Source organism: Puntigrus tetrazona, chromosome 20 (assembly GCF_018831695.1).
Source record: "Puntigrus tetrazona isolate hp1 chromosome 20, ASM1883169v1, whole genome shotgun sequence".
NCBI classification, from domain to species: Eukaryota; Metazoa; Chordata; class Actinopteri; order Cypriniformes; family Cyprinidae; genus Puntigrus; species Puntigrus tetrazona.
In genome coordinates, this window is record NC_056718.1 from 21,639,661 (window position 1) to 21,656,556 (window position 16,896).

The 16,896-nt window shown below is 35.3% G+C and overlaps 1 protein-coding gene across 2 annotated transcripts; it reads right to left on the bottom strand.

Annotated features, from left to right (window-relative positions):
• Positions 1–668: 668 nt before the first annotated feature.
• On the bottom strand, positions 669–15,904 carry lpin1b (lipin 1b). Of its 2 annotated transcripts, none has more exons than XM_043220238.1 (20): positions 15,658–15,904; positions 11,193–11,393; positions 11,018–11,113; positions 9,793–10,007; positions 9,026–9,112; positions 8,757–8,868; positions 8,396–8,639; positions 8,213–8,306; positions 6,950–7,110; positions 6,729–6,822; positions 6,569–6,638; positions 5,611–5,703; positions 5,448–5,503; positions 5,231–5,366; positions 4,721–4,869; positions 4,559–4,645; positions 4,324–4,476; positions 3,351–3,465; positions 3,096–3,199; positions 669–1,828 (listed from the first exon to the last, which is right to left on the bottom strand). In XM_043220238.1, the coding sequence occupies exons 1-20, from the start codon at positions 15,748–15,750 to the stop codon at positions 1,672–1,674; spliced, it is 2,517 nt and encodes an 838-aa protein (XP_043076173.1). In that variant the 5' UTR covers positions 15,751–15,904; the 3' UTR covers positions 669–1,671. The 2 variants fall into 2 exon arrangements, with proteins under 2 accessions (XP_043076173.1, XP_043076174.1); XM_043220239.1 differs by lacking the exon at positions 15,658–15,904 and adding an exon at positions 13,730–14,356.
• Positions 15,905–16,896: the final 992 nt, after the last annotated feature.

Below are 16,896 nucleotides of genomic sequence, written 5' to 3' on the forward strand. Positions count from 1 at the left end.
AAAAATAAATAAATAAAATAAATATATATATAATAATTTTATTTTATTTATTTATTTATTTTTAGTAAAAAAAATTGCATATGCCTTCAGTGCAAAACTGGCACTATCACTCACTGTCTTTTGTCATTTAATGAGTTACAAAGATACTGGGTCAAAATGATATCTGAAATGAGTATTATCTTCAGTGTATAAGGTGTTGACTGTGGGGTTCAAAGGATAAAGCTTTGACTTTAACCATTGACGAGACTGTAATCTCCTCACATTTGCATCCAGAAAAAAAACACATTATGAGATGGCTAAGTGATAACACTCTGACTATACCTGGATGTCACAGGTTTTTAATGGAACTAATACCACTGTAATATTTAACATTTAGTTAATGTCCAGCCAGTCTAGAAGCCTTATATCAATAATCTAGGGATTGATTTATCAAATATTCTGTGGAAGAGTGCATAACACTGTGATTTTTTAAATGATAAATATATAATATTATTAAAATTTGAATGAATGTTAGTTATTTTATTATTGGTGAGCTTTAAACCTATTTATTTAGAGGATCTTTTGCACTTTAAGTCATTCAGCACCTGCATAAACTGAAAAACCATAAACATTTTCCACTGTCCAGTTATAGATCATTGAGATAAACCCACATTAAATCAGAATGCCACTACATTTGATGTTATGTTTTATTGAAAACCAAAACCCATGAGAATCTGATCTACCGCTCTTTCACTGAAAGAATACCAGAAAACCAAACACCTTTGTCAATACAATCATGTCTTTCTTGGGAACTAATGACTGAAAATCATTTTTAATAAAAAGCAAAACAAGGCAAATCAAACAAAAAATTATATCAACAACATCATGCTACAGGTTTAGCATATGTTTAAACTGAGTCTGTCTCAGATATTAAATATGCAAATAACTGAAACCCACTTTAAAATGGACTAAACCAAAACAGGATTATGATTATCAAGTCGTATAAAAAATATGACAGTATATTTTTCTTCAGTAACATAAAGTGCTGGGTAAAGACACATGAAGGCAGGAATTTCAAAATATGATATGATGTGATAAGACAAAAATAATATGACTTAATACTCCATTCAAAATTCTGAGAATAAATGAGTAAATCTCAGAAAATTACATTTCTTGGTCATATTTTGCAAGAAAACAAAGTATATTTAGCCTATGCAAATTTAAACTTACTTTACCCTAAATGCAACAACAACAAAAAAGTGTTTGATTGTCACAGTGTGCAAAAAAAAATGTTTGTATAAATGCCTTATGCATTCATGTGTAACATTATTCAGTTTCATTCTCTCTGACTTTTAACAAATACTAATTATTTGTTGAAATTTGACAGTAGCTATCCTGACGTGATGGGATTGTTCTTGCTTTGCATTAATATAGTAACAGCAACACGAAAGCTTGTGATCGCTACAAGCAAAACTGAAAAAGTCAAAATATGTCCATTATCCGGGCTCATTTTTATATAAATCTGCTACCATTATACTCTAAATCAAAACTCAAATGTGAAGACTTCTTTCCAAGAAAGTGCAGTTTTTTGGAGGTCCAGATCCACTTTTTCTGTGTGATGTTCGTACAGTTGCACTAGTTTTGGTTTTCAGCCTGTGTCTTTCCGTATTCTGTGCGGTTAAAGTGAGGTGATCAGCGACTGGCGTTGGCCATCTGTCCGTCCACGAGAGGGAGCTGTTCTCTCCAGAAGGTGAACTGGCTGAAGGTATCACTGCAGGGGAAATCACAGGAACCTCTGCGCTTCAGGAGCGGGAAGACGTGGTCCACCACCTCACCGAGACGCACGTACCTGCACAGGTAAAACACAGCTCACACACTCATCCATATAAAGCATTTAATAACACACGGTCAGCAGCAGTGCAAATACAAGAGTAATTGCACGCTGTGTTTTTAATTTTTTTCATATTCGGCATGCTTTCTTATCAAAATCCATACCATGGATGCGGAAACGCAAAACAATCGAATCTGATCTGAATTTTTTTTTATGATGGATGGAAGAACGTTTCGGAGGCAGCGTGTAAACATGACTGATACAACATGAGGTTGTAGTTATTTTTTAACATGCAAACTTTTGGGCGAAAGTTTCGATCACAGTGCAATGGCCTTAACTAAATAAAAGTAACTACATTTATTAGTAGCATGCAAATAGGTATTTTTGAAGCAATGTAATCTTTTCATAAAAATCATTAGAATGTCTGATAAACTTGTTCTCTAGGTTCTTCTGTTGTGGAACAAAAAATATGCTGATAAAAAAAACTAAGAAATTTCTGATGAACAAAGAAATAGCGTCAGAGTTAGATCTAAAACAGCGTAAAAACAGGCGCTTTGTGCATTCATTTTTTTTTTTTAAACGTTCCCATAATTCTTTTCCTGTCTTTACATTTTCTGGCAATATGTGTTCTAGATTTTTTCTTTATTTACACCTACATCGTTTCTAACATTTTTGTCAAAAGTATAGTATTCCTCTAAATTAAAAGCTCAAGGCTTTGAAAAGTTGAGGTTTTGGACTGTTTGAGGGTTTAAACCTTTAAATGAAAATGAACATACACATTGACATTGTAAATCACAGTGTAAAATAAAATTGTAGTTTACTTATTTTCAAATATGAATGTTTTACTTTGCAGTGCAATTGTAATTTACAACAGTGGTATATTTCTGTCTTCATTTTTCATAATAAATGAAAACTAATAATAATTTAAACAATATATCTTTATATGGAGCTCCGCACATGACACGCAGGAAAAAAAACAGTAGATTAAATCAAATGCACAATTTACTATTTCGTTCCCTCAATTTGCTCAATTGCTATTTTTTTTCTTGCATGGCATGTGTGGGGCTCCTTATTGTTTTTTAATAAAACAAAAAAACAGAAAAACTATTTTTCTTGCATGTCATTCATTTTCAAGGGCTTCTTCTGACATTTAGGAGCCCCGTTTTTTCAGAAAAGCCACCTGTGTGTATGGAAGTACTTGAAGTTATGATTAGCTCGTAGCGTGACAAACTACAAGCTACTTTCAAAGGCGCTTCCCTAAATCTGATCAGCAGTTTACACTCACGATGAGATGTTGGTCTTGGCATGTTCCTGGATCAGTTCTCCTTTAGGGTTAACAGTGAAGATTCTGTTTAAAGAAACTCCCACCTCCTTATAGGAAAACACATCCTGCAGACACAACATACAGAGAGATTATAAAACTACACATCCCATGGATCATCTACAGTACAGGCATCTTTATTAGGTATTCAAACCATTTTGACTGACAAGTTGGTCAGTAATTATTTTTTGCAATCTCATTGCGTCTGTGTTCACTCACGGTGTCTCTGTTCCCAAACGCTGCATAGAAGGGCTCTGTGTTTGGGAGGAACAGATTCTTAATGTCTGTCAAACACGCCACCTTAAACTTCTCTGGCCTTTTCTCAATCACCTCCCTGAAAACACAGAGAGAGTGTGTAGATGTGTTTTGCTTTTTTTCTCTAGTACCAGCATTTCTGACGTTCTAATGTCACTTAAATGTATTACGCAGTAGGTCCTTTATTTGGTACAAGTTTTTTAAAAAATGGAAAAAATTAATTCTGTATCTCCATGCAAGACAAATCCATACTATGTCAAAATCTTAAACTCAAATAAAATTGTGCTTATATAAAATCAACATAGGTCAGTGAGATGCATAGTGAATCAATTCAGTGTGTATGAGTGTGCGCTGTAAAAAAATATTTTTCAAAGTCGAAAATAAAATTACTACAGAACATTTTACAAAAAAACATTTTTAATTCAGCGTCACTTGCCATCTTTGACAAATGTAAAAAAATCATGCAACTCTATGCAACCAAATAATCAGTTTGTAATCGGATTGATGGCTCAATCAGACTGAAACAGCTTAATTTAAACACCTTAATCAATCTGAATGACATTGAAGGGGAAGGTTTATTCGTATTATAATATGTCCGAGCGTGCATATAAACACCTGATCAGATTGAAAACTGAAACTGAAAGGACTCTGCTGTTAACCAGAAATGGAAAAGTATTAATTCTGCTGTTCAAACAAAATAAAAAAGTGGTGCAGGGGAGTGGTTGTTATGTGCAAACAGTGAGAAACTCTATATTTGTGAAATGTGGGCATGTAAAAAAAAGTATTTAGATTTGAAGCTTGTGACGTATAAATAACGCACACTTTATTTAGCGTTCAAGTGAACACTACATTAAGATTAGTTCATCGTAATGAATTCAGTCCGACTGAACCAGAACTTGTGCATGTAAACGTAGCCAGTGTGTTTGTGTATAGTCACCTGTGCAGGGCTGATAGCAGGCTGCTGGGACTCAGTAAAACAGGTCCTTGTGGTAGCATTGTTCCTCTCTCATTGACCCAGTGCAGGTAACCCCTCGTCATGTCAGCCATGCCGATCGCCCTCGCCGAGCAGTACAGAAACTTATACCCATTCCTGTGAAACATACAGACATGCTTTTCCCTGTTCGTCCTGCTGGCGTATCAGAGCATTAGAAAAAGCGTCTGTGAGCTCTTACTGGCTGATGTTGTGATACAGGCTAGCGATGCCCTGATGGGTCCAGTCTTTACCCAGCGTGGGCAGAATGTGCCCCAGCTTATCTGATCTGTGAAAGGACATTGACATTACCCGAGAGGATATATTATTGTTGAAGTTTATGATTTTGTTCACAGTTAAATACCTGGTGATTGTGCCATCGATGTCTGATATGATGATTTTATCATCCCAGTTCCACAGGTAGATGGTTCCCTCACAGCGACACGTGCCCTGATACTGAGTGGTCACACTAAACATCACGTCATTAGGCCCGTCCTTGAGCTGCAGACTGACCTACAGCAGACAAACAATCAGAGGCACGATACACGCCTTTTTTCAAATGTGCTTTTGAAATGTTTGAATCATTCTAGTGAATTGGTTCGTTTGAATAACTCGGTGATTCGAGGTTTGCATGAAATTCTAGGGTTCTGTTTGGTAGTGAAATATTTAGCTAAATGGCTCAAATAAAATTGTGGTATTTAGTGTGGCATTAAATTTGTCAGTTATAAAGAGGAATAGTTTTCAAATTTAAAAAAAAGGTAAACAAAACAAGTAAATACATAGAAATAGAATAGAGAGAGTTAGAGTGGTCATGTTTTCAATAAATAAATAGAAAACAAAACAAGTAGATTTTTTTTAAATTCAATATACTTACTAGCTGTTCTGAAGAGAGGCGGAGCGTTTTCTGATAGGACACGCCCCCTCCCGCAGGGGCGGGGTCTGCGTGAACAGGGACGGGGGTTTGTTTGGCAGTTAAGTCTTCATCGCTGGAGGAGGATTCGTCTGAGCGCCTGTAAACAACCGTTGGGTCAGGCATATAAAGGCTTACAGACGGCAATATTCCAGATGAAATCATTCCATTAGATCCAAACCTGTTCTTGATAGCCTCGTCTCCTGCAGGACATGCTGAACCACCCGAGACTGAATCCTGCAAACACAAAGGACTTACACTTCAGGACTGCACAGAAAGTCACAAAACCTTTCAGTAGACCATTTGAATCAGAGCCCAAGGTGATGAGGTGTATATCTGAGTACCGGTTTGGTGCTGTTTGTTCTTCCTCGCCATGAAAACCACCATCTTCCTCGGTTTCTGGGCATCTTCTCCTTCATAAGTCTCTCTACGGTGGCCTGTGAGGGACATGCGCACAGGTGTAACGCTCAACAACTGAAAAACTCACAAAATAAACTCTCAGAAAACAAAACCAAAGAATCAAAAGCAAGACTCTTATGCAGGGAAGAGGATTGATAGAAACTACTGCAACAAACTGGGGAAGGAAATAAATGAAGCAGGCGGCCGAAGACAAATTCCAGCACAGAACACACATGACTGAGCCTTGCAAGCTAAAACACACACACACACACACACAGGGAGGATATATACAGGACAAGAAAACAGATGGGAAAACTTGATCACAGCGTTATTGAGTTAAATGTCAAATGTATTGTGTTTGTTTACCAAGACTACATTTATTTAATCAAAAATGCAGTAAAAACAGGAATGTTATGAACTATTTTTACAATTTGTGTTTTCTATTTTAATATATTGTAAAATAATTAATTTGTTTGATGCAAAGCTGAATTTTCTGCTTCTTTAGTGTCATATGATCCTTCAGAAATCATTCTAATATCCTGATTATGTTCTAGAAACATTCTTATCAGTGCTACCAACATTTTTATAAAAACCATAGTAAATGGATTGGATTCTTTGAAAAACAGAAAGCATTTATTTGAAATAGAAACCTTTTGCGACACAAATGTCTTTACTGTAACACTTTTGATGACAATTTAATAGAAAAAAATCTCACTGACCCCCAAAAATCTTAAAATATTAATAATGTATATAATACATGGGTGCACAAAATAAATGTACTTGAATGAATGGATTCTTGTCTGCCAATTTTACATAATTTTATAGCATTAGTAATTTAATAACATTCTTAAAAGTTACATTCAAGTGTCTTTTGGAATGAAATGAAAATAGGAGTGAGTGTACCTTAGGCAATGGTTTCTGGAAGACTTGCATAGCTAACATAATAGGAGCAGCGGTGCTCCAGTTATAATACCTGCACAGATAAAAGGAAACGAATATAGCGTCTGTGATTTCAATCCAAGACAAACGAGATGAGAATCGATAACAGTAACGTGACACTCACTTAGAGCCGATCTTCACCACCAGATTAGGGTCATCAATGATGGATGGATTATCTGCAAACTGCTGAAATGACACAGACTTCTGCTGGAAATGTTCTGAACGATACAGAGCAGGACAGGAAATCAATGATGATGCATGAGAAGGGAATGTAACGGACAGGAATGCTTAACGAATGCGATTCGAGCTTGTAGCCCTGCTCTATATAATTAATGAGCGGCGCACCTTTAGTGATCTCTCTGTTTTCCGCGAGTCCTCCACACAGAGAGATGGACATAGAGGGCAGGTCGTAGCTGTCCACGCCGCTGTCCGCTCCCGAGCTGCACATGGACTGAGGAGACACCGTCACACTGCGAGGGCCGTTCTCACCACAACGCTCCGAACCACTGAGAAAACACACAAAATACCATCTTTTATTGCCGCTATGCACCTTTTCCTACACCTTAAACTGTAAACAATCGGCAAAAAGACATTATTTCACTCACTATACAACTTTCGATCATTAAAAGCATTAACAAATTACTTTCAGCTAGTGCTGTCAAATAACTAATCACAAATAATTTATCCATGTGTACTGCTTAATTTATTTTGTACACATAAAAACACCCATACATGTATTTACATGTATATATTTATATTCTTATACATTTAATATATACACATTTTTTTTTTCTTAAATATATACATGCATGGGTGTATATTTATACATACATAATGCATTTCTTGAATATCATTTTGTGGATGTGCTTGTCAAATTATCAGTACAGTAATATATGTCATTATACTACAGTATATTACAGCATCTATGTGAAAAAGGACAGATTCTCAGTGCATTCCAAATGCTACTGTATATTTTTTCATTTACGTAGAGTGGAATACAAAGAGCTATTCTATAGATATTGTTGCTATAACATATCACTATATATAATATATAATGTTATTCTCCTAACTTCTGACAAAAGAAAATGAATGAAAATTTACAGCTTATTCAGTCACAGTGACGGATTAGGATTATTTGTATTTAAAATAATTTGTTGCAGTGTTTTTCAAATCTTTGCTGAAAAGTGACAGTTTATACTTTTTTCCAAGTACACACATCTGCTGTCATTTTTTTTCTACTAATTTTAACAAACACAGCATCAGAATAGCTCTTATATTGTTAGTAATATTTTTTTACTGATTTACATCTTACATTTTGGTCATATAAATATCAGCGTCTGCACTATTTATAGTCTGCATATTTAGTTTGGGCCTCTGAATAACACTGAGGTGTCGTTTCCTTATGAGCTCTATGTCTGATATCCTCATTTTACCATGATTTTTCTAAAAAAAATGATGTATGGATAATCGATTAAACCTATGTTGCTTCACTTTGTCTTGAAATATTAATGACAATATAACATTTATGTAACAAAATCATTTGATTCTTTAAAATGACACAAGTCCAGGTTTTACTGGGTTAACACACTTAATAAAATAATAACGCACCTTTTAGGAAAGTAAAGTGCCGCCACTTCTGGCTCCAGATCTTTTATGTCGTCCAAATACACGCCGTCAGAACCCAAATGGTGGCTTTTCTTATCTGCATGAAACACATGAATCACTATGAATTATGTAATACAATTAAACAGGCTGAAGTTTTACCCAAAAAACTACTAATGCACTAATAACCTTTTCTTTTAGAAGGGGAATCAGTCTTATTTTGTGGGCGGCCTCCATTATTGGTTCCTCCCTCCTCCAACGATGACATCACGCAAGCCGCTCCGTTCGATTGGCCGCCAGAAGGTAATGTCCTGTTTCTGTCGTGGCCATGGACGTCCGTGTCAGGGATGACTCTGAAATGTGTGTTGTCAGAGACCGGGATTGACAGTGGGCACGCAGGCAGGACGTTGGGTTTCGATGACAGAAACGATGGCTGTAAATACATGATTTTGTTACGGAGTAAGTATGAGTTTATTATATGAGGGGCACTTCAAATCACGCAGTTGCTGTTAGTTGGGTGAACGTGTCAGTGAGTTGGTTTAATTCTGACCATAGCGGCTTGAGGTAACTCGCCCCAGGACCACAACATGGCCGAATACTCCTGTTGATCTTTAAGCAGCTCGGAGTCACTTTTAGGAGTGCAGGGACGAGACACATTAGGACTGGAAAGAAAAACAGGTTCCTTTATTGCACAAGCTAGAATTTCATATGCAACACTTATAAGCAGATTACTCTGCAATAGATCGATCATTAGCAGATAAAACGTTTCTTTTGTGGCAAATAGTAGTATGTTTAAGCGAGTCTGTGTTTGTAAAATACCTGTGAACAGGACTCCACTCTCCATCTGAACGAGCATGAACTGTGTTTTGTTTGTTTCCAGTGGATGAACCGCCATTCATCAGATCTCTACAAACATAGAAACACACACAAGAAGATACCATGTTGAGCAATATATGTTTTTTGAAAATAAGTCTTTAAGGCTGCATTTATTTGATCAAAAATACAGTGAAAACAGTAATATTGTGAACAATCACACATTACAAAAAATGTTTTCTATTTTAATTTATTTTAATTAGTGATGTTAAACAATTAGTTATTAAATAGTTAATCACATCCAAAAAAAGTTTTTGTTTACATAATATGTGTACTGCGTATATTTATTATGTATTTATAAATATACACACATGCAGATATATATATATTTTTTCATTGATTAAATATATTTATATTTAATATAAATGTAAAATATAAAGGTAAACATATACACATGTAAATATTTGTAAAATATATACTGTATGTGTGAGTATTTATATATTCACAATAAATATACAAAGCAAACATGTAAGCAAAAACTTTTATTTTGGATGTGATTCAATCGCAATAAATTGTATTAACAGTACTAATTTTAATTGTAATGTATTCGCGTGATGCAAAGCTGAATTTTTAGCATTATTACTCCAAGTCTTCAGTGTCACATGATCCTTCACAAATCATTCTAATATGTTGATTATTAGGATGATATTAGAGACTATTTGTGGTATACAACTATGTTCATATTCTGAAATGGCTTAAAAGGGTCAGCAGACCTGTTCTGATCGGGCTGTTCACTGCCATCGATGTCGATGTTGAACAGCTCTTCCTCTGAGAACTCCACGCTCTCCTCCCTCTTCACATCCTCCATCCTACACTTCCTTCTCCTTTTCCTCCTCTTCTTCATTAGTCCATTCTCACTGCTGGAGCCCATCAGAAGCCCACCATCAGATGGGATGGGAGATGTGGCCAGGTAAGATGGAACCATTTCCTGTAAGAAAATCACAAAGGGAAGCCAGAAATTGACATTAACATGACTGTACACAAGTGTGTCATCAACGGGCATTAGTAAGACGTTTGTCTGGGCTCTGAAGGAGTCACGTGACTTTACAGTGTATATGTAAAGACCAGTGTATTAAGCTACAACATTAAACAACCACAAAGCAAAGGAAAATAATGTCATAAACACCTCCTTCTCTATTAAATTAACAAAAGGAAATTAGGAAAACAAGACTCCTGTGTTACTTTCAATTTGATTCCATTCAGTAAATTGTTTTAGTTCGTAATCTGTTTATTTGGTATTCTGTTACAAAGTTGCACTTTATTCTATAGTTAAGGAACACACCACTATTTTTTAAAATAGGCAGATTTTTTTATGTAACATAGCTTAGCATAAATCACTGAATCTGATTAGACTGTTAGTATCTCAAAATAACCAAAGAGTATCAATATTTTGCGTAATATCACTGCGCCCGCTGCAGCCATGGTACAGCAGCAAACGTCCTTGATTATTACGCCGGAGTGAGAGTATAGTTCCTAGCCACATCGGACTGATAAATCACAACTTTTCATTTTCCGTCAGTCTTAGTACATGATGTAACTAGAGACAAGTCAATAGTGGAGTGTTCCTTTAAAGTTTGCTCTGAATATGGCAGTTATTTCTTGAATTTTTGAATACATTTTAAAACTAATTCTAAATACAAAAAGTATCAGGCTCACTGCTCTGATCTGTTCCAGAATGCGGCTCTGTTCTAGAAAGCTGGATTAAGATCACAGCAGGATCAAAGCAGGCCTTGAGCATGTGAAATTACTTAAGACTTTCATGCAGCTTTACATTTATGTAATCGAGACCTCTTATGCTTAGATACTCTACAGGTCAAAAATCTTGAATTCAGCGGTCAACAAGCTAGAAGGTTAGAAATAGAAGGTTAGTGTGACCACAGTTTTACGAAGGAAACTAGCATGAATATTGGTGACTGTCGAGCGAAAGGTGAGGTGCACCTGATCGTCTTCTGTCTCTTTGACAAAGAACGCTTCTCCGTTCTCGCCCAACTTCATGTGTAGGTCCACAGGTTCCCCATTGATCTCAATGTCCACCTGGTTGATAGAGAAAGAGAGAGAAGAGAAGTCAATACACATAATGTCATATCACTGTTACTTTAAATGTACCACTCACCACTTTCTCTCGGGATCTCAGGACGCCCATCTTTCCGAAGCGTACGTGAAATGGAGAGCAGACCAGGGCTCCATCGGGCTGCCGGATGACGATGACATCGATGCAGCCGGACAGCGTGGCGGGATTCAGACCTCTGTAGAGCTCCTTCACCTGCACGAACACCTGCCCTGCCAGCTGACCCACGTAATTCATGGTCTGAGTCTGAATGGAGAAGTGAGGAGAGACGTCATTTATTGATCCTGTGCATGGCGGCATTTTCTTTTATTAAAGGAATAGTTCACCTAAAAAATGAACGTTTGCTTATAATTTGAAAATCCTCAGGTCGTCAAAGATGTAAGTTAGTTTGTTTCTCTATGGAAACAGATTTTGTGTAAGTTATGGCCTTACATCACTTGTTTACGTATGGATCCTCTGCAGTGAATGCTAGCAAGAGGCTGTTTTCTGGAGCTGCGTGACATTTTAAACTATTGCTTTTGACAAAATATCAGTCCATAATAACACTTCCCTCAGTAGAAAAGTCCATCTCCTGTAGTCCTCTCACAAACATGTTTGTTTAGAACTGTTTTGGACCATTTTTGGCTTATAAATGATGTTTGATCTTTGCATATTTCTCTCTCAATTCGGATGATTACTTTTTAAGTGTAGAAAGCAATATTTTTGTAGGACTTTGAAGTTGAAATGTATTAACAATTTATTTGTTAAGCGCAGAGCTTTTCACTTCATAAAATGTTAACTCTTGGACCGGAGTGGTGTGGATTACTTGTGTATTACTGTGATGGACTCATTCTGACGGCACCCATTTACTGCAGAGGATCTATCAGTGGGAAAATAGAAAATTTCTCCAAATCTATTCCAATGAAGAAACAAAGTCATCTAAAACTTGGATTGAGACTGAGTACATTTTCATTTTTAGGTGAACTATTCCTTAACGACATATATTGAATAAAGAAACTAAGAGACCAGAATATCATAGAAACTAGAAGGTGGACATTTTAACATGAACCAGTAAGAAATTACACACTTCACATACATTATAGTATATTAAACATCACACACACACACACACACACACACACACACACACACACATATATATATGAATATAAAAAATATGTGTGTGTGTGTGTGTGTGTGTGTAATAATGTGTGTGTGATGTGATGTTTAATATACTATAATGTGAAGTGTGTAATTTCTTACTATAATCACATACATTACACACACACACACACACACACACACACATATATATATATATATATATATATATATATATATATATATATATATATATATATGTGTGTGTGTGTGTGTGTGTGTGTGTGTGTGTGTGTATGAACAACAAGGTAAACTTTTTAGAATTGCAATGCAGTTGATTTTCTCTCTGCGCACTACACTGTCAATCCGATACCCTCACAAACAGAAATGAATTATTGATTTTCTGTCATAACCTCTGGAGAAGGTCAAGCCTGCAGAAATTCAGTCACCAGTTAATTATGCACTTGATCAAACAGACATGACGCTTTTATCAAATACTATACTGTCTGGATGATATGAAACATTCAGTCCTCAGCTGATGATCACAAAGGTCAGCAATCTGACCATAACGTACATGTTCACAGACGTTATTAAAGACCATCTGTCTGTCAAACACCACAGGATCAGATTTCAGAATCTGTTCTGTACTTAGAAACACAATGTCAGTGTGCTCATGTGAGATTTTCACTGCTATACTCCTCCTGGTGTCATATTCCTCCATAAGTGAATAACGTCAGCCCCAGACATGCTAACTGAGTTAAGAGAACAGATGAATCCAGAAATATCCAGAGAGGAGGACTACAAAGTCATCGGTTTCTCACCGAAGCTTTAAGCTTTAGGTGAAGTGCATGCAAAAATGAGCCCTAGACCGAGAATTAGTCACATTATTCAAAACATGTTAACATGCAAAACGAACAAGGAGAGAGAGAGAGAGAGAGAGAGAGAGAGAGAGAGAGAGAGATGTTCAGTTCTAAAACAGAAAGTAAATTTCATTAAATTATAAAATGACATGCATTATAACATATTAATACTACTTACCAACTTAATTATAATAAAATAATAATAATATTATAATTTAGTAAATAACATTTATTTATACTTACTATAATATAAAGTATGCTATTATTATTTCTCTCTTAAAATGTTATTATTCACTTATATGATAGCTCATGGTTGATGAATATTCCTATATTTGACACTGATATGAAATTGAAGCCTTTAAAAAAAAGTCTTGTGAACCAGGGCTTACTTGAATCATCAACATTATAACAGTGATAAACTATCAGCTTTGAAAGTGTGAAGGAAAACACTGACTCATCGGCAGCTGTCATTAAGTGAGTTATGTAATCAGAGTGAACACCAAAACAGTGTTTACAGACATCACGCAAGAATATCAATACCATATTCACAATTTCTTTACGCGTCCTTAAAGATCATCACTGGCTTGCTGTAGCGGTCGAAGCATAGGTTAAACGATTATGTTTAAATAAAGTCTCTCTCACCTCTAGTAAAGCCCCGTTCAGCTCATTTCAGGGGAGTGAAGGACAAACGCTGTAACATTCATACATTCATATTCTCGCAGTCATATTTTGTGCGTGCGTGACGTCACGTACGCCGGAAAAAAAAAAGCCTGCTGAGAAAAGATGCGGTTCAGCCAATCGGTAAAAATGACTCGTTTCTTTCTTCTCGCTGGGTCACTTTCATATTCATTCGCGCCTTTAATTTTTAAATCGCCTCCCGCGTTTTGAAAGCCATTTGTTCAGTTCATCACAGGAGCATTTGTGATCATCCCGCTGTCAGAAGAAGCGAAGCAGAGCCGATAAGTTGTGGGCGGGATCTGAGAGTTTGCTTTAACTCGGCTCTTTGCAGGTACCGCTTTGAGTGACAGCTGTGAGGTGATCCTGCTGTCCAATCAGCGCGCGGCTTTCGTGAGCCATCTCGGCGGCTGTGAGGCGATTGTGAGGACCAATCAGCGCGCAGCTCTCATCTTTCCGAATGGCTTTTGTAAGGTGATCCTCTTATCCAATCAGAGAGCCGCTTTCACTGACGTTCGATGTCTGCTGTTTTTAGCTTTTTGCATGTCGAAAGAATAAAAACATATACCGCAAGTTGAACCCGTAAACTGAAAAATAATAAAGCTTGTTCTTTCTGGAATGATGAGATTTTGTTGGTTTTTTAATAGTAAATAGTAAATAGTTCCGACTAAATTATTTATATATTGTAATGTTAATTATACTTTCAGTAGCTATATTGAAACAAAAAATCAATTTTTCAGTTACATGTTCATCATTTACGAACCATATTCTTTTCAGCTGACTGGAAACATTCTCACAACTTTCGCTAACGTTTTCTAAAGATTATGTGACCCATAAAAACTGGAGTCACAAGTAGCACAGGTATAATTCTAGCCAATAGTCAAAAAAATAAGTAAAATAAAAACATTGTAAGGGTTAAAACAACAGATTTTTCTTTTCTGCCAAAAATCATTAGGATATTAAGTAAAGATCGCGTTCCATGAAGATATTTAGCAAATTTCCTACAATAAATATACCAAAACGTAATTTTGATTTGTAATATGCATGGCTAAGAACCTTATTTGGACAACTGTAAAGTTGATTTTCTCAATGTTTTTAGTTTTTTTGCACCTTTTGATTCTCAGCCAAACTTAATCATCTTTAAAATTGTGTATAAATCTCAGTTTCAAAAAATGTGCCCAAAAATCATTTTTATGCACCAGACAGATCAGAGATTTGAATGTGAACAAAAGTGCTGTGCTCCTCTCATGCATCAGAGTTGAGAGAAACAGCAGACGGAGAGAAAAAGAGGAAACAGAGATTGGTTTCCTGAGGTTTTGAGTCATGCTACACTTCACTCACGTGTTTGTACTTTACTAACCCACAGTCTGATGGGTAAAACAGCCCAGTTGAGTCACAACACTGTAATGCAGGTTTTTTTTTTTGACTGTCTGCCTTATTAATTTGTTTATACAAGGTTTCTGCGGGTCTGAATGTCTGAATTTTCGAAAAAGTAGGGTCTAAATGAAAGCTTTAATCAGGCAAAACATCTTATATTCATACATTTGTGGAATTATATGTTGCAAAATGAATATCATATAATACATATAAGTAATTAGGTTTAATGCATGAGCAGAGATGCAGTTTTATTTAAATATTACTGATATCTGATATTTGTTTGATCCATATATATAGCTTTATTTCATGCAATTTATTTCATGCAATTTTGTTTGACTAAGAAATTTGAGATGCGTGGGCAGCAACATTCGCTGAAATAGCTCAAATGTTTTCGTTTTGTAAAACTTTTTTGGTCACTACATAATTCCCGTATTTAGTTTTTCTTTACTATCAGTAGGTGTGTCCACGCTTTGAACTGGTGCTATGAACACCAAAACAAAACAAAGACAGCAGGTTACCCAAGACCAGCTGGAGTCGATGGCCTCTTTTCCACTCTCAAATTTTAGGTCACTTCCATTTTCGTCCTCATCCCTCTCATCCTCTCCCTGCATGGCAGCGGTTACGATCTCAATCTTCTTAGAACCAGTTTACATATAAAGTAGAGATTTTAATATGCAAATATTGCAGAAGTTGTTAGCCGAAATGAGAAATAACTGCAGATGATCAGAGAGCAGATCTGTGTTTCAGCATGTTTATGAGAGGCAGAGACAGAGTCTTTCTATATTTATCTGCTACACTGGAGTAAACTGTGTGTTTGGGGTAATGTGAGAGGACCTAGTTCATGTGAGACCCTCAAGTTCGCAGTCCAAATATACACAAAAAACATATAGAAAAAGACATGTGAAAGCTTAAGGTTTTAAATGTATATAAGAAATCTTTATTAATCTGTGTACTATTTTTAATATAAAAATTATATTTAATATATTTTTAATTTTCATATTTAACAATATTATTGAAAATGTGGATAAAATTATTAATAATAATTTTAATTTTCCATTTAAATGTCAGTTTTCCCTCATGTAATTAAAAAAATTAAGATTAATAAAATTATAGACCTAGAAGGCCAGATAAAAAAAAAACTTTCAAATTAGCAAAAGGTAGGCTACTGATAATTTAAATAATAATAAGCCTAATAAATAATAATAAAAAAATACATACTGTTGTTCATTTATTTTTAGCTTGTTGTTGATGAAAGTTTGTATTTAGAGTCTGAAATTTTAATTTGTTTGTTTAAAAATTATTAAAAAATAAAATAGAACTTCAGATAAAAGGCTTTTATCTAGAATATTGATGATACAAATAATAAAATGATTAAATAAAAGTAATAAAAATAAAATATATAATTAACATACAAATAATAGAGAGGAGTAGATGGTTAAGTAGGTTAATGAAGAAATACTTTTGAGGAATTTTGCTTCCCATGTCAATTTCTCTATTAATCCTATGCTTTATTTATTTGTTTGTTGGTTGGTTTCTTTTATTTTACTTCATGTCATTTTATTTGATACGAACTACAAACTAGTCAAAGAGAAAATAAATTGGTCCGTAACAATTAGTAATGTAATTCACTTGCTAAAGTGAATAACAATAAACAAAACTACTGTACACAAACTAACCTATATATCTAACGACTAAGTTATAATAAAATATATAAAAATAAAATGCAAAATGAAAATACTATTATTTTATTTTAGTTG